The sequence below is a fragment of the Neolamprologus brichardi genome, chromosome 9 (genome assembly GCF_056152115.1).
Source record: "Neolamprologus brichardi isolate AB-2024 chromosome 9, ASM5615211v1, whole genome shotgun sequence".
NCBI classification, from domain to species: domain Eukaryota; kingdom Metazoa; phylum Chordata; class Actinopteri; order Cichliformes; family Cichlidae; genus Neolamprologus; species Neolamprologus brichardi.
In genome coordinates this window covers 16,592,305-16,612,261 of record NC_142112.1, presented here as the reverse complement: position 1 = coordinate 16,612,261, position 19,957 = coordinate 16,592,305, and the positions used below count along the sequence as shown (strand labels likewise).

The window sequence follows — 19,957 nt, the reverse complement described above, 5'->3', positions numbered from 1 at the left end:
CATTGAGTTGATACATTGTTTTTTACAATAATAATTTAAGCAACCAGCTATTAGAAACTAATAGATGAACTTCATCTTCTTCACCAAACACAGGGCCACGGCATTAGGTGGAATAAATATACTGTACCTCCCTGCCCTCTGCTGCTCCTCCTCAGTCATTGTGTTGAGCACAAACTCCTTTAGAGTACAGGTGTTTTCCATCCATTCAATCAGACCAATTCTGTAATCATAATTTGCTTAGTTAGTTAGTTAATATTTTGTCTAATAACTGTTAAGTAATTAAATATGGGACCAAGAACCAAATGATACTTATAATATTAAATAATTTTTTCTTACTGGATAGTCTTATCAGAGAAAATAAAAACATTTTATTCAATCTTTAATCAGTGTAATGAGTATAAGGATTAATATGAACTGAAGGGACAGATATGGAGACACAGACATGCCCACCACCTTGTGTTTATAGGAATGACTTGATAGGTGCGGAGCTGCAAGCCTCTGTGCAAACACGACGTGTCGTGGCTCAGCAGGATGTTCATGACAGCGAAAAGCTGTTCGATTCGTTGGTCCTGTCGAAGGTCCTCACCGCCCTTTACCAGAAAGGGGTGGTCCCGCTCGTCATCCCCACGAATGATGAGACGCTTGGGACGACGAATGGAAGACATCACCTTTACCTGCAGGCAAGATCCCAGAGAACTTTCACACTTACAGCCAGGACGAGAACAAACCGTTTAACTCCTGTTTTAAAGTGCATACCCTCTCATCAAAGCCGGTTATCTTTGCATGATACTCTGGCAGTGGTTTGGATCTCCCGTCATATTGTCCTGCAAGAAAGAAAACGCAGCCTCATTAGTGGATAGAACATAACGGATGAGACTGTTTGAAATAAATCAAACAATATTAATCAGTATAGCTCTTAACCTGGGATCTCCAGCTCATTTCTGAATGAGTCTGCTTTAAATCCACTCAGCCAAGGTGAGTATTCCTTCAGGTTCCCTGGCTCCTTCTGAAATCCACGCATGGATGCAGCCAGATCATCCACTTTCTGCAAAAAGGTTTTATCTTTCCTCTTTTCAAACAGCTGTTTGCCGTTCGGTCCCAACAATTTCTCCACGTCTTTGAAAAACTTCTGCAGGGAACAGCACAACATTATATTTTCTTGATTAGAAGCTGCATATTCTTTTCACTTGCTGATGAATGATCTGTACTAGCCTCCTAATTTCACAAATTTCTGGAGAATCATATTTTTGAGATAAAAAAAAGAGGAAAAAAAAAGAAAAAGAAATGACAAACTTTGATGAATTTCTTTCGAAACATCCCGTGACTATCTGCGCTGCAGTCTCCGAGTATAGACCGCATCTCTTCATACATGTCTCCCATTTGCTTCCTGTTAAAAGTCGGCTTTTCCAGTTCATTTCTTACGCCATCCCACCAATCCTGCGTGTGAACAGAATGAAAACAATCAGTTTTCGTCTGGCATTTTGATTGAAATCATGTCTAAACTTTCACTCATTACCTTAAAAATCATCTCAGGATTTGTCAGCTGTTGAAGCGCATCCACAAAGTTCTTCACAGCACCTCCCTTGTCCAGCATGCTCTTGAGCCTGTTGATGCACAGCGCTCATAAAATTAAACTGAAGCTTTTGAAAAAATATTTTTAACACCGACCCCCCAAAAAACTGCACCTACAAACTAACCTGTTGACAAACTCCTGTTGCTGGTGTCCTGTGGCCGAGTCCTCAAACTGGTAGCTCTCACTGCTGATCATGAGTGCATAAACCAGTGCCTGAGGGTAGCACTTTGCTATCTGCTCTATGCAGTGCTGTACTGCCACAGCTTCTGGCTTGTCCAAAAGAGCAACCAACTGACTGATCCAGCTAATCAGCATCCAGCAGGGAACAGACATCATCTATATACAGACAGACGACACAATTAAAACATCTGCATTCCCAAAGCATTAAGGCAGTGGTTCCCAAACTTTTTTTGCTGGGCCCCCCTTGTTTTACAAGAAAAATGTTCGCGCCCCCCCTCACGCGCGCGCACGCACGCACGCACGAACACATCCTCCAACCACACACACCCATATTTTGCTCCATTGCGGTTTATTTCACACCTCAAACATTTAGTAAACAATTAAGCAAATAATTACAAGTAATCTGCAATAAATTACAGGTAGTAAGAAAATAAACTACTAACTCTTTTACGCTATGTCCACACCTACACGGGTATTTTTGAAAACGCAGCTGTTTCGTCCACACGTAAACGGCGTTTCGAATCACCGAGAATGGAGATTTTTTAAAACTCCTTTTTTGCGTTTACTGGACGAGGAATACAGAGTTTGTCATGCAATGTCAAAGGTATGTGCCTTTTTTCACGTCACGCTGTGTGCACGTTATTGTTTACATGAGATGAATTGCAGAATGGCAGGTAGAGACGAAATACTGTTAATCTGACTATCTGCAGGTTTTACACACTTACATATACATGCAGTTACTGTCCCTCCATTTACAAAGGCAGAGGCGTCACGGTGTAATTATTTTACATGTAGTTGTTTTTTTCTGTGTAATAATATTCAACATTGCTATCAATACATTTTTCAAAAAATCCCTCTGCAAAATGGGTTCAAAAACATAAACAACTGTTGGACGCTGTTTGTCCGTGATTTGAACCGGGGAACAAATCGTGGCAGGATCAGCCTGATGTTATTTGTATCCCACTGTAACTTTACTGTATAAAGAGCTAACATCTCCAAAATGTCAAGAGTAGTTAGTCATTACAACAAGTGTTTGTGAACTACAAATCAAGAATGTGGGATACTGTTTGTCCATGATTTAAACAGCCCAGCGCTGCTCCCAACAAAGGGAAAACCAATCCTGCAAGGAGACCTACCTCAGCACTTGTGCAGGTGAAACCAAAGGGAAGATATGCTTCACCATATTTTCTAGTCTTTGGCTTAGAATGAAGTTGGTTTGGAAACATATTCAGCTATGCTTCATCTCCTGCTTTGCCTTTGTGTGGGCGCCCGTGCTAGCAGTGTCCAAGCGTTGTTTTTGTTTTTTTTTCCCTTTTCATGCCGCGCCCCCCCTGCAATGGCTCTGCGCCCCCCCTAGGGGGCGGGCCCCACACTTTGGGAACGTCTGCATTAAGGTATTTGGTTTACATTTGCTAATAGTTTCAATGTTTTTTATGTTAACTGGACATATATTATTTTTCTTTTATAATCAGCAGAATTACGTTTCGACATACTAAAGACATTCTTTGTTAACAAAGCTAACCTCTTTTGTCATGAGGTCCAGCGTCTCAGACGGGTACAACTCAATGATCTGTAGCAGGCGTGGGAACTTGAGGCGAGCCTCCTCTGAATTCATCTTCAGTGCTTTCAACATGTTTTCCACTACATGCATCGGCAGCACCAGAAGGTCTGGAAACTGTGTTTCTGTAACCGTAAACAATGGCAACCAACATTTGAGGGAGGAAATAATCCTTTCAGTAGTCTTCAGCACACAGCTAAAGTGTTTAAACCAAGTTATTGATCACATTAAGTACTCTGGGTGCTCACTGTTGGTCTTTTTTGCATCAATCTGAACAAATATCTACCTGGGAAATGTCACTACTCACCAGCATCGCTCTGCTCCTCCTCTCTTAACCGTTTGTCACAGAAGTTAGCCAAGGTCATGTACGTCTCTATGACGCTGCTAGTCTCCACAAAGTCCTGAGAATAAGACTGAAGCTCCTCGTCGGCCTTTCTGGTCGCTTCACATAGCAACTTCAGCGCCTGTAACTGCAATCCCACTTCCACTTTCTGCAGGAAAAAACTGCTTTTGTGATTCATTTGTTCATTCAATTGGTATAAAATTACAAAAAAGGGTTTAGTGTGATAATCTGCTGTGGAATAAAGTGGAGCCTTTTGCAATTCCCATATATAGCACAGAAATGATGCAGAACACTTTACATCCAATTATTTTTGCCACTATAATCCCAGTTTAGTCATTCATGCAAGTTTCTTCTCTAGCCAGCAACTATCAACAATGTATTTTTCTAAAAAGTAGAGTACCTTTGGATCTGCATTGGACGAGGAAACTCCAGAAAGCTTTACGACTCTCTCTGCTTTGTCAGCATCGATAGTTCCTAGGACTGACGGACTTCTGCTTACAGCTGTGGCCAAGATGTCGAACGATGTACCCTGGAGAATCTTCTGGTATCTGAACACTTTAGCTGTAGCACTCTGACTGTCAGCGTCAGCCTGAAGGTCCTCTGGAGACAGAAATGATCTGACATGAAATATGGCAAAAAAGAAAGCTGAAGGCCTTTAAGCTTTGACTACTCGACACTTGTGTGGCATTCTTTTTCCTTCTCACCCAGGAGTGGGATGGTTTTCAGCATGGTGGTGATTTGCTCCACAGGACCCTGAGCCTGACACCGTTTATGGCTGTAGCGGCTAAAACTGTGGACCCACCGCAGCAGCCATCTTCTGTCCATTTTGGCTTCTTTGTGAAGTTCTTTCAGCAGCTTCACAGCTACGGGGAAGTTATTCTGAAAACATTTGTTTGTCCAGGATGAGTTTGATGGAAAAGCATGCTAAAGAACAGACAGAGGAACATCCACACTTGTTTCTTCACCTGCTTCTGGGCTCCATCAGCCATGCGTAGCTTCATGTTGAACTTGCAGTCATTTACTAATGTCTCAATGTCGCCCGCTGGGTCATCTGAGCCGTCCACCTCCATGCTGTCAGATGGAGCATGGCCTCTGAGCTTTTCCCTGATCTTATCCAAAAAGAAACACCTGAAACGTAGAGAAAAAAATAAGGTAGTATCAGGTTCTGTTATTTGTCTTTACTTAGATAGAAAGATATGCACGCAGAGTCTTCTTACCGAGATGTAATGATATCATCCCACACATTCACTGGGTCCACTTTAGCATCAGGATACCGTTCAGTCCATGATCTGATGAGGTGCTTGAGCGAGTCCAAAGACACTAATAAAAAAATTGTAAAAATTGCAAAAATGTTTCAGAGCTTGAAAAAAAAATTCAAACAAAGAAAGTTTTAGGAATAAATATTCCAAAATCTTGTAAAAAGACCAAACAAACATTTAAAACATTTTAAAAAGCCACTCTCCACTCACCCTCTCCTTTAATAAACAACAGGAAGTCCTGGATTTCGGTCAAGGCCTGCACTGACTGCAGAATGGTTAGCCGGCTTTTAGTCAGGAGTGTATCCACGTTGGAGTAACTCTGTACGAGGCAAACGAAGTAAGCATGTGTAATAAGTGAATCTAGATAACACACTTGTCTGCTTATTCAGTTAAAAGCAACCATTTTTTTCTCCATTTCATTTATGAAATAAACTGTTCTCTGTAAATCAAAAAATCGAATGTGCTGGACAGAGAAATGAGTGTGAGAGCAGACCTCCATAAAGAGCTGCATGGCGTAGTTTGTGTAGTATTTGGCGCGGTCGTAGTCCTCTTGCAGGATGTAGAGCAGGCTGAGTTCCTGGCTGTAATGACTTTCCAGCAGCTTTTTGCGCTCCTCCAACTTCATGGCATTGTCGATGAAGCTGAGGAGTGTTTGGTCCCGCTCGCCCTGCTGCAGCTGCTTCAACATGCTGCGTATCATGTGCTGCAGGTACATTTCCTAGGACAAATGCAATCGCCAGGGAAGCAAAACATTTGAATAATGGATTTGATATCAAATGACCAAAAATGTCACAACATGCTGTGAATGCTTTTGTTACACTGCTATGCTACACATTTCTTTTCAATTTTAAAGATACAGTTTTAAGGATTCAGTGACACCTAGTGGTGAGGTTGCAGAAGGACCCAATTGTATACCCCTAAGTCTCCTCTTACTAGCGTGAAGGAAAAGCCACAACTGTTAAAAAAAAAAGAAAGAAAGAAAAGAGAAACACTCATGAGCCACTTTTGTGTAAACAGGGCTAATGTGGAAATAAAGTGGGGCAACATAGCAGGGACATAGCATAGCTCACTCAAGGTAATTAAACCAAGATTGTTATCTTCAGGAAGGGAAACCGAAGGAACATGATTACAAATATGTTCTATTTCTGCAGATCAAAAGCCCCAAACCCTGCAAAGTAAATCTTTAAACCTAATTCACTGCGGCAGTGTTTCATTCAAAGAGTTTTGGAAAGCCACTAAATGAATGAATAGATTACAAAATCTATTCAAAATGCTGCAGCAAGAGTCCTGACAGGGACTAAAAAGAGAGAGCATATTTCTCCAGTTTTGGCTTCCCTTCATTGGCTTCCTGTTAAATCCAGAATTGAATTCAAAATCCTGCTCCTCACATACAAGGTCTTAAATAATCAGGCCCCATCTTATCTTAATGACCTTGTAGTACCATATCACCCTATTAGAGCACTTCGCTCCCGCTCTGCAGGCCTACTTGTTGTTCCTAGAGTATTTAAAAGTAGAATGGGAGGGAGAGCCTTCAGTTTTCAGGCCCCTCTTCTGTGGAACCAGCTTCCAGTTTGGATTCGGGAGACAGACACTATCTCTACTTTTAAGATTAGGCTTAAAACTTTCCTTTTTGCTAAAGCATATAGTTAGGGCTGGACCAGGTGACCCTTAATCCTCCCTTAGTTATGCTGCAATAGATGTAGGCTGCCGGGGGATTCCCATGATGCATTGAGTTTTTCCTTTCCAGTCACCTTTCTCGCTCACTATGTATTAACAGACCTCTCTGTATTGAATCATATCTGTTATTAACCTCTGTCTCTCTTCCACAGCATGTCTTTTATCCTGTCTTCCTTCTCTCACCCCAACCGGTCGCAGCAGATGGCCCCGCCCCTCCCTGAGCCTGGTTCTGCCGGAGGTTTCTTCCTGTTAAAAGGGAGTTTTTCCTTCCCACTGTCGCCAAAGTGCTTGCTCATAGGGGGTCATATGATTGTTGGGTTTTTCTCTGTATCTATGAAGCGCCTTGAGGCGACTTTTGTTGTGATTTGGCGCTATATAAATAAAATTGAATTGAATTGAATTGAAAAATGTAGGTTTCCAATTTAAGCCATCAGTTACCACAACAGAGGAAAAATGCAGGCTTCAGTTGCAGGTGAGTGGGAATTCCTAAACTGTAAAATCATTTGGGTTATTATTACCTGGTAGAGAGGCTCTGACCACATCATTTCCAAGTTGGGTGGTGAGTTTTCATCTATGTTCACAGTGGAGCAGTACTGAAGAGACTTCCACTCAGTCAAATGACTATATGCATCCATAGCAGCCATCTCCCAGAAGTCCTTCTCGCTGTCTGTGGGCTCGCCATCAGGCCAGCTCTCGGTGTTTAGAGCCTGTCAGTATATAAGAGTTTAAACAAACAGCAAGCAATCCAGTGAAACCTGGTGCCCTTTGATTTCATATATTACTTCATATGTTTTCCTGAAATATTTAATATGGTTTCCTTCCCTTCCGGTGGGAGAATATGGGATTCAACCACCAGCTTCTACTGGACTTACAAACCTCATTGTAAAGCTTCACAGCCTCTGCAAAGTCAGTGTTGGCTTCAGCTTGGAGCGCAGTACAAGTGATGGATTTGGTCCCGACTTTACCACCAAAGATTCCACGCACAACATCATAATCTTCCAAAGATTTGTAAAGCCTGGACAGCGGGAGACAAACAGCACAGTAAATATTAGAGTTGGCAACCACTACACACCCCGTGATACAAATTTATCACTATACTTCACTCCTGATACAATATTACTGTGATTTTGTGACATTCTGAATATTGTTTTTTGAAGCAAAGTGAGACAGTCAACACATGCAAACACTGTCAGAGAAATAAACGTTATTAAAGATAATGTCATTATACTATTAGTCTACAGTTATACGAAGTCTAGTTTGCAGTTAAAAGCAATCTACTTATTATAATACAGCAATTAACTGTGATAAATCAGTGAAAGTCACGGGTGTTGCTGTCTACATGGAGAGGAAGTTACATTTAACTATTACATTTGCTCCCAGCAACGTTCCTGTTCTGCAAGAATATAACCACAATACAACCAGCTGTTGAGTAGAGTCCCCTCGAGTTGTGACACAGATTCATTCAGACTGATGGAAATGCAGCAATCTGTCTGCATTTATAAATTAGACAGTACTTGCTGCCAAACCTTCAACAATCTCTGTGAGTGACTGAAGTCAGTCCAAAATATCAGAAAAATATTGATATTTGGTGTCCATGTTATGACACAAAATCATAACACACGATACTGTACTGATTTTTTTTTAAATTTTCCACTTCAAAACAAACTCCAGACACTCTCAATCAGCAAACTAAAACTCCTGAACCTGTGACCTTCAGTGACATCATAGCTGTGATTTTGTTCTTTGATGTAATTAAATATTTTGAAGAATAAAAAAATCAGATAAAGAAATATTAAGAATAACACTCAGCTGTCAGGCAGCAATTACTGCAATACCTTGCGAGATTAATCCATTTATTGGTGTCTGGGGGAATTTCTTTGTGTCCTCGTGACCGTTTGGCAGGACGTTCAGCGGGGCCATCAGCATGCAGTAAACCCTCTTCCAGCAGCAGGATGCCCGATGGCTGCTGCAGACTCATGAGACAAGTGGAGCTGATGGAAGCTGGGTTGAGCTGTTGGAGCTCTTTATGTTGGTAGCACATATCCTAGCACACAAAAAAGCCCCCCAAAATACAACATTTATATATATTTTCTTCAGTATATTAAATACAGAAAGGTTTAACTATCAAATCTGTTTCTTACCTGCACACATGCTATAAACGGAGGAAAGCAGAGTGTACTCTTGCTCAGGAAGTTGCTCATGTTGGACCGCAGCTCCTCTTTGATCCTCGCGCTCTCCTCTGGTCTCTGTTGTTTCGCCATTTCTTGCAGTATACCGGCAAAAAGAGAGCTGAACAGCTGTTTGGCTAAAATCGGGTCTCTCTAGTTAGGGCAAGGGGAAAAAAATGTAATATTTAACATTTCAAATACAATATTTCTTCCTTAATATTTCCCCCTTCATTTTGGCCCATCATTTGCAACTATTTTTGTTGTATGGAAGTGTTTATGATAAAATTAAAGTCTGATCACATGGTTCATCATGTGCCTGTTTATGGTTTGTCTGAACAGATGGCGTTGGCAGTCTTACCTGTGCTAGAGCTTGAAGTGGAGCGATGAGGTTACTGTACGGGATTTGGATGTCTGGAAAGTCTCCCACCCTGTAGTTACGATACAAAGTCACCTGAGCCTCTTTTCTAAGGGCCAGATTGGCTTTTTCTTCCTGTGACACACAAGAGAACCACTGATAGTTACGAGTCTATCGCAGGCCTGGAAAGTTAGCGAGAGCAAACACAGAAAATCTGCATTGTAGATGAACGGATTGGTCTGAGTGGCTCCTGGTTGAATCCCAGCACGGTAGATACCTTTTCCTGCCGTTGATGCTGGATCTCCTTTCTGGCAAAACCTAAGCTGACTTTCTCCTGATCCTTCAGAAATCTGCGTCTCAGTCTCAGGATGTTAGCCCGCTGCTCATTTACTGCTGTTCATACAAAGTGAAAATTTACATTTAAACCAATGAGTGAAGCTTTAGTCTCTTCTTACTGAAACAAGATGTGTTTGTGGTGGTGCTTTTTTTTTAAATCAAAAACTGAAAAATTAGTTTACATTTAATACTATGCAGTTAATACTGAGGTGGATGGTCAAACTAACCTCTGGTGCGGCTGTCCACCTCATCTGTTGATGCAGTGAGGCGCCTCAGCCCAAAGCCTTCTCCTATTGGTCTTCTTGCTGCGGTTCGCCTCTCTGCTTTCTTATCAAACACCAGCAACGACGACATCGACTCGGAGCCGAGTGAGTACTCTGCCAGCGTATCCACGCTGCTGCCTGTCAGCCAGTTATATGCAGTACGTCGACCTAGGAAAAACACAGCTGTGGTAATTTGCATATTCAAAAATGAAGGAAAGCATTTTAACAGGTACTTTGTTGCGTTGACCCAAAATTTTGATTGAACTGCTTGAAGGTGGGTAAACTGAAACACAGCGGTACCTTCTGTTTGTGTCTGACTGAACTCTAATGAAGTCTGCGTGGCTCGGAGCTTTCCCTTCATCGCTCCAGACTGAGATGCTGCCACACTCTCTGGGCCTTGAGAGCTTAGGGTTTCAACAAACATGGGGGTCATTACTGTGCTCCTGAAGCGCCAATTGGAATCAATCACATAGTCCTATAGAGTGAAATGAAAACATGATATTCACAAATCAGGCTTCTTAGTAACAAGCAAATTAAAAAAAACCCAAAACAGATAAAGTTGTTTCTTCTTTTCTGTAAATGAATCCAAGAAACACAAACGCTGACCTGGAAGGTGCACTCGGACAGCGGATACTCAAACATGTTTCGTTTAAAGTCCGGACTCTGGCTCGTCATTTCCAGAAGCAGATTGGTGGCCAGGCTTAAAAAGCACCTCTCTATTTTGCAGGAGTACAGAGAACGGAGCACCATCAACATTCGCTCGAGGGTCGCAGTGGGGAGGCGCTTCTCCTGACTCCAGAAGTTACAAACATACAGCCTGAAAAGACGGAACGAGGAGTACACAACATCAGAAGAGTCGACAAAAGATGAAATAAATTTAAAAAAATATAAATATCCACTGTGGAAAGTATGTTATTATATCAGCATGGGGATAAAAAAAGTGAAAACTTTTGCAAGTCATATTAGGTGCTTACTGAAGGCCTTGATTTTCTTCTGACAAACCCTGAAGCAGTGTTTCTTTAGCAGCATTGAGAATTTCCAGTGAGGTGTTGTCTTCCATGCTTTCATCATCGCTGGAAGAAAAATAACATGTCACATGAATAAAACGGTCAGACGATCCTACTGAAAAAAGACTGTACAAAGGCATTATGTGGGTCGAATCTGAAAACACTAATACCAATAAGGCAAACAAAAAATAGTAAACTATGATCTGGTTGAGACTGGAAGCCAAAAAGCCTCACCCATAGTTGTCCTGGATCCACATTAGGATGTCGTACATCCGCTCTCTGCAGACTGGAGAAGGATGAGAGACGAAAGCCGTCACAGAGCCCAGCAGCTCTTGAAGCTCCACCGGCGTCAGACGGGGAATAATCTTGTGGATGATATCGAGGCATGCTCTCTGCCGTGCCTCATCCCTGGAAAGAGAAATGTGGAGGAACATGGTTCAGCACCTCTTAATTTACACTTTTCATTTTGTAAGATTTATTTTTGGCTTTTATTATTTTATGACAAGAAAGAAGAGACAGAGAACAGGGGGAATGGCACACAGGAAATGGCCCAGGGTGGAGCTGAACCCCGGCATATAGATCACCTCCTAACCCACCCCACATTTATAGTTATTTAATTGATCACAAACTAAATAAAAAATGCCCTGAATGTCAAATTCCCATTGATTCCGTATGGTTAATGCTTCCATCACCATTAAAGGATTTTACTTGCGCTAACACACATTCAAATGTTTGGCCCTGTTGGCGTGTATAAAAGAAGGAAAATCCACCGCAGAGGCCCAATAGGGCTCTGTGATCATTTCTGACATTTTTGCAATGATGATGGTGGATATGATAATAAAAAAAGAAAAGAAAAAAGAAACTAAACAGAGAGGCAGTAAGGAAGAACTCGCCTATGGTTCATCATCTGAATGAAGCCGGTGATCTTCAGCTGCAGGAAGATGTCTGGAATGACATCAGCACGGCTCAGAACGCACTCCAAGCAGTTAGTCTTTAAGACGCCGTGCAGCTTTGGCAGGAGGAAGAACACATAATTCACAAACCTGAAAAATACAAAGAAAATAATGAAGACCAAAGCTCTCAAGGTAGCTTGATAATTACATTTAGAAAATTATAAAATTATACTAAAATAAATAAATAAATTCGCACTGTAAACTTACCGATCCATAAATGGAGGAAAATGCTTGGAGACTTTGTTCAAACAAATAATGAACTTGTCATCCAGGTCTTTTTTCTTCAGATTTGTTATCTTACTTGTAGCAAGACTGAGAAGTTCTTGATGTTGCTAAGCAATAAAAACATAAAAAAATTAAGTCATACTTGTGAGGAAAAACCAACAATTCTTGCAATAAAACTGAAAAAGGATTTCAGTGATTTGAGAAGGATAACACAAGATAAACACTTAGACTCGTCAAAATAAATCTAACATGTGGTCGAGGCATAAATGAACCGAAACTAGAGAAAGTTCATACCTCGCCCATATCAGTCATGCTCTTCAGGATGAGGCCGATAATTTCAGCAGCAGCCGAGTAGACTTCTTTATATCTTACATAGGACACGTTGGTGGTGAGAGACTGAATGTACCTGAAGGAGAAAAAAAGAAAAAGGACACCATACAGAAATCATATTTGTGCAGCACAGCAGTACATGAGCTACAACACACATATATACATGTGACTATAATGTCAGTGGCATAGTAGCTCATCTGGATCGCGATCCTTTTCACACATTACTGCTCGACGAATGTAACCCTGACCTTGAGCACAATTTGGTGAAGAACCATTATAACTTGTGATTGCTGTGAACTCTGGAAAGATCCAGGGGGATTTGCCAATAATACACCAAAGTCTGCCTTTCGCTTCGTGCTTGCTGGTTTACGTGACTTCAACTTGCATCTTCCAACTTGCAACTTTTACCTCTCATATTCAATTCCGCACGACGCATCGTAGGCAGGGAGGTTGTTTGCCAAGATGATTCCCAGCAGCTGAAGCCCGACAGAGTTGTCTTTGCTGTTAGCGTCAGTGCCACAAAATCGCTCGTATATTAGACTGAGAAGGCAAGAAAAGAGAGAAAGCCAAGGACCACAGATTAATTTCATTTTGTTAAAAACAAACAAAAAATAAACAAAAAACATGCAAGAAAACAGCATCCTTTTCTACAGTTATAGTGTAATTCAAATAAACAAAAGGATAAAATAATGCAGCATTTTTCCTACTTTTTATAACAACATAAGACATAATTAGAGTCGACAACAGACAACTTTACTCAGGTTTGAAGGAACAACTCATCAGAAAGTGTTTATTTCTAAAGACTCGCCTCTGTCAGTGCGCCCCAGGGTGGCTGTGGCTACAATGTAGCTTACCATCACCAGTGTGTGAATGGGTGGATGACTGGATGTGTAAAGCGCTTCGGGGTCCTTAGGGACTAGTAAAGCACTATACAAATACAGGACATTTACCATGTTGGTAATTAAATGCAGATTTTTGATGTACATTGATAAGATGCCAGCAGCTTAAATGTTGGTGACTGTTAAGTTTATCTGGACTTTATGTGATCTTGTACTAAGCTTGTGTGAGCACTACCTGTAAGGCACATGCAGACAGTCTTTCCAGCACTCTACCAGAGTGCGGATGATCTCCAGGTTGTGGCGGAAAACGGGCCTCTTAGAGTGAAAGCAGTGCTTCATCAGGAACTCCAGCAGCCGGTTGGCAAGGACTTCATCTCTGGGGTTACCCTTAGATGAAAAAAAAGAGAAGTTATCAATGATAAACTTTCATTATAAGAAATGTATCATATCATAGCAGATAACAAATGAGTAAAATAAAATTTATGACTCTCCCGTAGCGTTTAAAAAAAAAAAAAATTAACTGAATCGCAGCTGATTTGGTGCCATGTTTTCACATTCATAAATTGGACTATGACAAACTTTGGGTGTAGCCAGGCTTGTCCAGGATAGCACCGTAACCACCACATCCACCACCATAAAATGGATCCCCACTCCTCCATTGTTTCCAGAGACAACAAGCTGTAGAAGTGGCCCAAGCCAGTACTTGGCATAAGGCCGAAACACCTGGAGAAAAAAAAAGAAAAAACAAAATGAGTTGTACGACCAATTTTATTAACTAATTTCTATATTTGAAAGAATTAACTGAGGGACATCCACCTCCTCTGTGTTGATGATCAGCTTAGAGATGAAGAGTCGAATGTTCAGAGGTGTTGATGGATTTGCCAGTTTTCCATGTAGGAATTTCATCCATGGAGGAAGCTCACTGGGCACATTTCCCTGTTTTACAGAGCATTTGACACAAACTCCTCAGTAGTCATCATACATTCATAATATTCATTACAGAGATTAATTAGAGAGTTGTAATTACATGGAAATTTATAGGATTTGAAGTAAACGTCAGACTTACTAAATCCTGTTATAAATAATGAAAACCTGCCGTACTTTGGCACTGACCTGTTCAGTTTTGGGGGTTATGTTGTTCCTTTGCATGTGCCCAATAAGAGCAGTCATGGTCGTCATGCATTCATGCTGGTTTAGCTCATCCATTTCTAGATCAACCATTGCATCCTGGGACGGGCTCATCTCCTCTGTCTCCTAGATTTACAAACACAAAGCAAACCTTCTTGATAACCATGAAACCAGAGCCATTTTGAAACCGCAAATGACTTATCCTTAACACTGGTTTTCATTGGGGCTTTCAAAAATGTTCAACTGGTTATACAATAGTCATTTTAAACTCCTGTGTTCTCATTTTAAAAGAGAGAAAAAACTAACTCTTTTTGCAACAGCCCGCTTTTCTCCTTCTGGGTTTTGGGAACTGAAGGAAAAGCTTTGGACTCCTGTGGAAAAGTCAAACTGGCTCATCTCCTCGCTCAGGCTGCTGTCAGCCATGTATGACTGGGAGGACAGATAGACTGGAGCTTCTGTGGAAACCACAAATAAATCACAGAAACACACACAGTCAAGCTGTAAAACATGCACGACTTGCAGTAAGATACATTTATACGTCTGTGACAAACAGAAACACTTCTTACCTCCAGTCTCTTCATTTACTTCTTTTCGAATCATAACGTATTTCTTTTTTCTCTCAAGCGGGACCTGCAATGTTTAAAAAAAGGAAATCAATAAACCATGACTAAAACTAGCAGAAAAAACCAAAAAAACAACAACACATACCTCAATTTCAACTGGAAAGTTGTAGGTCCTTTCAACATCAATAATGTTTTCAAGAATAAACTGATTCTGGAACAAAAGAAAACACCATCAGTAAGGTCCTGTGAAGTCACTAACAGTAAACTTTTTACCACTTTATATGAATTACAGAGTATCACAAGTAACAGTGTTTAAATGTCACCACTAGATGTCAGTAGAATGCAGATTATGGTCAACTGAGTTTTGTTTTCTTGCTTCTCCTAATTTAAGCACATAATCCCTGCTAAAGGATCATGTATGACAGGACAAACATGTTTTAGTCAGCCAGCAGAGATCAAAAGCACAAGCTGGAGTGTTTCTGTTTAATTCTAAATTTATCAGCATGCATCACTTTGTTGAAAGACACGATTACACACTAATCAGTGTGAGCACAATATCCAATTTTTCTATTAAATAAACAAAAAAAAAAGTAGTTTGCACTGCATTGTACTAAACTAGGCCGTCTGAGAGACTTTGGTGTATTTATACAAACAAAGCACTACCTTCTCAGGTTTCTCACTGAAGAGGAAGCCATGGTAGAATTTGGGCTCGCTGAAGCTGCAGCTGATGACAGTGATGGCGCAGTTGTACGAAGTGCAGTGATAGCGTCTCCGGAGTTCAAGGAGCTGAGTCTCACCAGCCATGTTCTCAGTGAAGGCTTCAAAACACGACCTAATTGAAATAAAATGTATGTAATCATATATGACGAATGAATCACTTATTCATGGAATAAAAATGGAATTTAAGTGACCAAAGCGCTGGAGAGGCCTACTTGATCAAAGTCTTGGACATCTCGTTTCCCTCAGTTTTCTCAGAGCGACAGTAGGCCTGATTAATGCGGGACTCTTTTGAGTAAACCTCTTCTTTGGGAAGCCGTGAATACAAAAGCTCCATCAGCTTGTAGCAGCCATTCTTCTTCAGCAATTGGACCTCAAAGGCTGTCTCGCTTGACTGAAAGTGAGAAATGAATGATCATAGTTCAGGTTAAATAATAACAATGATACAAAAACAGAATGGGACAGAGTTTCTCGTCTTTCATTTGACGGGCAGTGGCCAGCACAACAACACAGGCATGTCAACAAATAAAAAGATGCACTACATGGAATAAAACTGGGTTCATGCTTGATCAGAGTGACTCTTACAGAGGTGACAGAAAACCTTTCATGTCCAGTTGAATTAGCTCTGAATGCTGAATGTGTGCTCTGCTGCTAGACTCATGTCAGAAATTTGAAGATGAGGAACATTTCCTCTGGTTAACTGAAAAGAAACTGGGGAGACTGACAGAACATGAGACTCTCAGTAAAGCGAGTGCTTTACTGAGAGTCAATCCCATAGCATGCACTCCTAATGTGACCTATACTGATCGTATTCTAACACTTTTAGGGAGGATTCTGCAGCGTGACAACTGATGCCATCATCAACATCAATGCTGACAGCAATGTTCCTGCCAAAATTAGCAGGGACTTCAGATTTTTCAGTTATTGTCCACAATTTACATCAGTGAAGGTGTTAAGAGGCAAACCTTGGTGAATCGACTGAGCAGGAAAGAAATTATGTCAAAGACGTTTGTGATGAAGAAGTCATTCAGGGCCTTGGTGCTGCAGTGAGAGGCCAGAGGCAGCAGAACTCTCTCCATCATGGCCTCCAGCATGGAGCTCATCGGCACGTCACCTTGTTGAATCACCCCGTAAACTGTACACAGCAGCTGGAGCTGCCGCTCAACGGTTGCCCTAAACAGACGTTGGCAAAAACATTGGACATGATGAAAGCAACTCATACACCTACATCTCCTTGTAGTGGAACAGTAAAGGTCTATAGAGTCACTGCTGTAATGTGGCTCTAACAAATTAAAAACTTTGGCCTACCGCTTGGCAGTTCTTTGGAAACAGGTTTGGAACTGGTCCTCCATGATGTGTTTTGTGTCTCGACACAAAATTCCCGCAAGTAGTTTGAGCAGGAGTGGGCTCTGAGAAAGCTCCAGGGCGTCCAGGAACTAAGAGATGGAAGATGTAGAGCTGATAGCCGCGACGGTCTAAATTAACAACCTCCAAAGCAAACTGTCAGTATAACCATCCATCCATCAATCTCCTTATATATATATATATATATATATATATATATATATATATATATATATATATATATATATATATATATATATATACTCATGTATAACCAATCTTTTGTAGTCAGATCAAATACGGTATTTCCAGAACGCACGCACACTACTACTACTTTCTAAATCCCACTGTTTACCTTTCGGACACAGTCCATGTAGTTGTTGCGATGAAGGGAGCCCTTAGCAAACTCATCAGACTGCATGGGGAAGTGTGAAGCCACCAGGGTGTCGAGCGCTACCTGCAGCTCAGCTAGTGGCTCCTCTGGGAGTGTTGTGAAGAAGGGCAACACCAGCAGAGCCTGGCTCTGAAAAATTGATTGAGTTCAGCATAAAGTTTCACCGACTAGAAAAGAACTTAATACATAAAACTGTCCCGTAACTTAAATAAAATCTGTTACTACCTTGAGATTCAGCGGCAGATTCATGTCAACCAGCAGCACAGTGAAAGTGGAAAACACCTGTCTGAATGCTTCATGTTTTATATTGGAGCAGACAGAGGAGTCAATCTGTTCAGAGAGAGAAATTCAATAAAATGAACTAAAATGAAAAGAAACAACAATATATCTGTACTATTACTATTACAAAGGTCTTAACATATTTTCACAGTTTTAGTTTCTGGCTTTTTAGCAGGGGGCAGACAGCAGTAATTTGATCCTCCTGATACCTGCAGAAGTTTGGAGAGCAGCAGGAGGATGGCAGTTTTGCTCTCTGGGGTGGAAGAATCTCCCTCCCACCATGACTGCAGGCTCATCCATCGTTTTAGCACCTCTTCAACCAGCTGCTTCCCCTGAGTCTTCCTCACCGATCGTTCTTTAAAGCTGTGGTCCAGCATGCCATTCAGCAACACGCTCACCTGAACACCAGGAAATAAAAATCAAGTTTGTAATGAGAAAACAAGAAGTTATCCGTCTTCAGATGCCCGTGGTTACAGTTTTATTGTAAACTAACTAAAAATGACAAGTACCATGCTGGGGTTTTGGGAAGAAGCTTTCATCAGGCGTGGCACTGTTGTGTTCAGACTTCTCAGCAGCTCAGTGTTGATGGTCGCCTGAAAAAGGCTGTAGAAGTACTCGCCATGCGAGAAGCTCAGGAAGTTGTGGCTGTGACTTCCAGACACGGGCACAGAAAGCATGATGGTGTTCAAGAGCAAATCTACCAACTGCTCGCTCTGCAAAGAAATAGCAATAATGCACAACGTTAGAAAGCACTGTTACCTCAAACACTAGTTACCTTCACAGCGACACTGCTCAAAATGGGAATCTTATCTGTCCCAGTTTGCTTTTTAGTTCAGTGACGCAGTTTGATGTTTCACTAACACCAGATTGAACAGCAACACTGACCTGCTGACTGAGAGAAAACGCAAGCTGAAGCAGACCATCTGCAACCCTCCTGGTGTTTACATCTAAGGATGGAAGTGCCTTCCTTTCTTCTCCTGGTGCTATGCCTTTATACACCGTCATTAGAAGCTGGGATCCAAGTTTTTTGCCATAAGATGAATCCTTAAGGAACACACAAAAAGATCTTACGGCAGTGCATTCAGTAGAGATGATGCAGTAAGTGTTATAAATAAATAATAAAATATCCAGGCAACCTTACTTTGGTTTAATGTTCATACCTGGCTGTGCAGGATGGAGCTGAGGAAGCCGGCTTTGTGAATCTGCTTACAGGAAGACAGAACCATTTCCATCTGGTCATGGTGGCTGAGAGTGCTGGAATGGTACAGGTCTACGTTGCACAAGCCCTCTACACTACAGTGTTCATTAAAGAAATTTAGGAAAAAAACAAAACATTAGTGGTTTTGATAATTGCACCAGTGCTGCAGAGTCAAATTAAAGCCCTACATGTCTTTCTTTAACAAATAAGAGAACTCAACCTTTTACATGAGATTTTTGTCCTCAAGCTGCTTTCAAGACGACTGCAGTAAGGTGAGGCCAGCAGTGCTTTCAGTAGAGGAACACACACCTCTGGTAGGTTCTTCATTACCTCCACATCTGCCATGTTGAAGCCTACAGCGGACGGCTCGCAAACCACCATCGCAGTCAGCTCGAAAAAAACTGAGCATAAAAACTCTTGTTCCAGAGACTATGAATAAAAATAAGGACATGATGAGTAAAACTTACTTAAAAGTTACTTATTGTCAGTTCTTGCAATTCAGCGATACCTTCCAAAGCTCCTTGTCTCCTTTGGCAAGAATCATTGTGGTGAACTCCAGCAGGCGGACAATGATGGTGCATTTGCTGTAGTTGTACTGCTCCACCTCTCTTGGGCTGAAGTGTGAGGTCTTCTCACCAAGTGGGAAACAGCTCTCTGCTGCTACCAGTTCATGAGTTGCCAGCTCCGTCAGAAAGAAATGCAGAGCTTTCAGAAACCTCGATTTGTCTTTTGAGCCTTGAACATCAAATAAGCAGAGATTAATTGGAATCACTGGAATCCACCAAACTGAGGTAGAATTCATTTGATGATGTTACGCAGAGCAGTGAACTTGGAGAAACTTTGGCACAAATATAGACTTACTAAGAATGTACTGAGGCTTGATAATGTGTAGGCCGATGAAAGTGTTGTAGCAGTCCAGAACAGCCAGCAGGAGGTCCAGCCACTGCAGCGTGGCTCGGACACTGAAAGGGCTCGTCAGGTCCCTGAGTGTTGGTTGGGAGAGGAGACCTCCGCCCTCAAACTGTGACATCAGAAAGTCTGTGCCATGATCCTTCAGCATGCCATCCACCCACTGAGGTGGGGATTTCTTCCCTAAGTCACACACATTCGGGAATTTACTGACATGTTTGGCAGAAGTTCATTTAGAGTAGCAGGGTAGTTATTATGCTAAACTGTAAATCTCAATTAATTTTTTTAAAGTGGGTTTTCTTTTTTCAATTTGCATGTGCCCATTTTAAATTTTCAGGTCACCTTTGCAAAAATTAAAC

At 41.4% G+C, this 19,957-nt stretch overlaps 1 protein-coding gene across 2 annotated transcripts in view; it reads right to left on the bottom strand.

Annotated features, from left to right (window-relative positions):
• prkdc (protein kinase, DNA-activated, catalytic subunit) overlaps positions 1-19,957 on the bottom strand; it is a 33,609-nt gene that overhangs the window by 2,770 nt on the left and 10,882 nt on the right. The window contains exons 31-80 of one of the 2 annotated variants that reach the window (XM_087846010.1): positions 19,551-19,781; positions 19,198-19,424; positions 18,910-19,118; positions 18,652-18,784; positions 18,377-18,535; positions 18,001-18,204; positions 17,701-17,889; positions 17,438-17,542; positions 17,174-17,341; positions 16,783-16,910; positions 16,440-16,647; positions 15,690-15,868; positions 15,421-15,589; positions 14,903-14,968; positions 14,761-14,824; positions 14,501-14,649; positions 14,180-14,320; positions 13,883-14,002; positions 13,646-13,789; positions 13,302-13,453; positions 12,636-12,767; positions 12,192-12,303; positions 11,880-12,004; positions 11,613-11,762; positions 10,954-11,127; positions 10,687-10,785; positions 10,319-10,529; positions 10,013-10,187; positions 9,677-9,880; positions 9,391-9,506; positions 9,117-9,248; positions 8,732-8,911; positions 8,426-8,634; positions 7,467-7,605; positions 7,109-7,297; positions 5,407-5,631; positions 5,124-5,232; positions 4,872-4,974; positions 4,620-4,782; positions 4,359-4,533; positions 4,055-4,254; positions 3,619-3,802; positions 3,276-3,436; positions 1,698-1,909; positions 1,517-1,604; positions 1,294-1,437; positions 922-1,129; positions 757-824; positions 454-674; positions 128-220 (exon numbers count right to left, since the gene is read on the bottom strand). In XM_087846010.1, coding sequence (XP_087702136.1) covers positions 128-220; positions 454-674; positions 757-824; positions 922-1,129; positions 1,294-1,437; positions 1,517-1,604; positions 1,698-1,909; positions 3,276-3,436; positions 3,619-3,802; positions 4,055-4,254; positions 4,359-4,533; positions 4,620-4,782; positions 4,872-4,974; positions 5,124-5,232; positions 5,407-5,631; positions 7,109-7,297; positions 7,467-7,605; positions 8,426-8,634; positions 8,732-8,911; positions 9,117-9,248; positions 9,391-9,506; positions 9,677-9,880; positions 10,013-10,187; positions 10,319-10,529; positions 10,687-10,785; positions 10,954-11,127; positions 11,613-11,762; positions 11,880-12,004; positions 12,192-12,303; positions 12,636-12,767; positions 13,302-13,453; positions 13,646-13,789; positions 13,883-14,002; positions 14,180-14,320; positions 14,501-14,649; positions 14,761-14,824; positions 14,903-14,968; positions 15,421-15,589; positions 15,690-15,868; positions 16,440-16,647; positions 16,783-16,910; positions 17,174-17,341; positions 17,438-17,542; positions 17,701-17,889; positions 18,001-18,204; positions 18,377-18,535; positions 18,652-18,784; positions 18,910-19,118; positions 19,198-19,424; positions 19,551-19,781 — 7,846 coding nt within the window. The remainder of the gene's footprint in view (positions 1-127; positions 221-453; positions 675-756; positions 825-921; positions 1,130-1,293; positions 1,438-1,516; positions 1,605-1,697; positions 1,910-3,275; positions 3,437-3,618; positions 3,803-4,054; positions 4,255-4,358; positions 4,534-4,619; positions 4,783-4,871; positions 4,975-5,123; positions 5,233-5,406; positions 5,632-7,108; positions 7,298-7,466; positions 7,606-8,425; positions 8,635-8,731; positions 8,912-9,116; positions 9,249-9,390; positions 9,507-9,676; positions 9,881-10,012; positions 10,188-10,318; positions 10,530-10,686; positions 10,786-10,953; positions 11,128-11,612; positions 11,763-11,879; positions 12,005-12,191; positions 12,304-12,635; positions 12,768-13,301; positions 13,454-13,645; positions 13,790-13,882; positions 14,003-14,179; positions 14,321-14,500; positions 14,650-14,760; positions 14,825-14,902; positions 14,969-15,420; positions 15,590-15,689; positions 15,869-16,439; positions 16,648-16,782; positions 16,911-17,173; positions 17,342-17,437; positions 17,543-17,700; positions 17,890-18,000; positions 18,205-18,376; positions 18,536-18,651; positions 18,785-18,909; positions 19,119-19,197; positions 19,425-19,550; positions 19,782-19,957) is intronic. The other variant, XM_087846011.1, reaches the window with a different exon arrangement.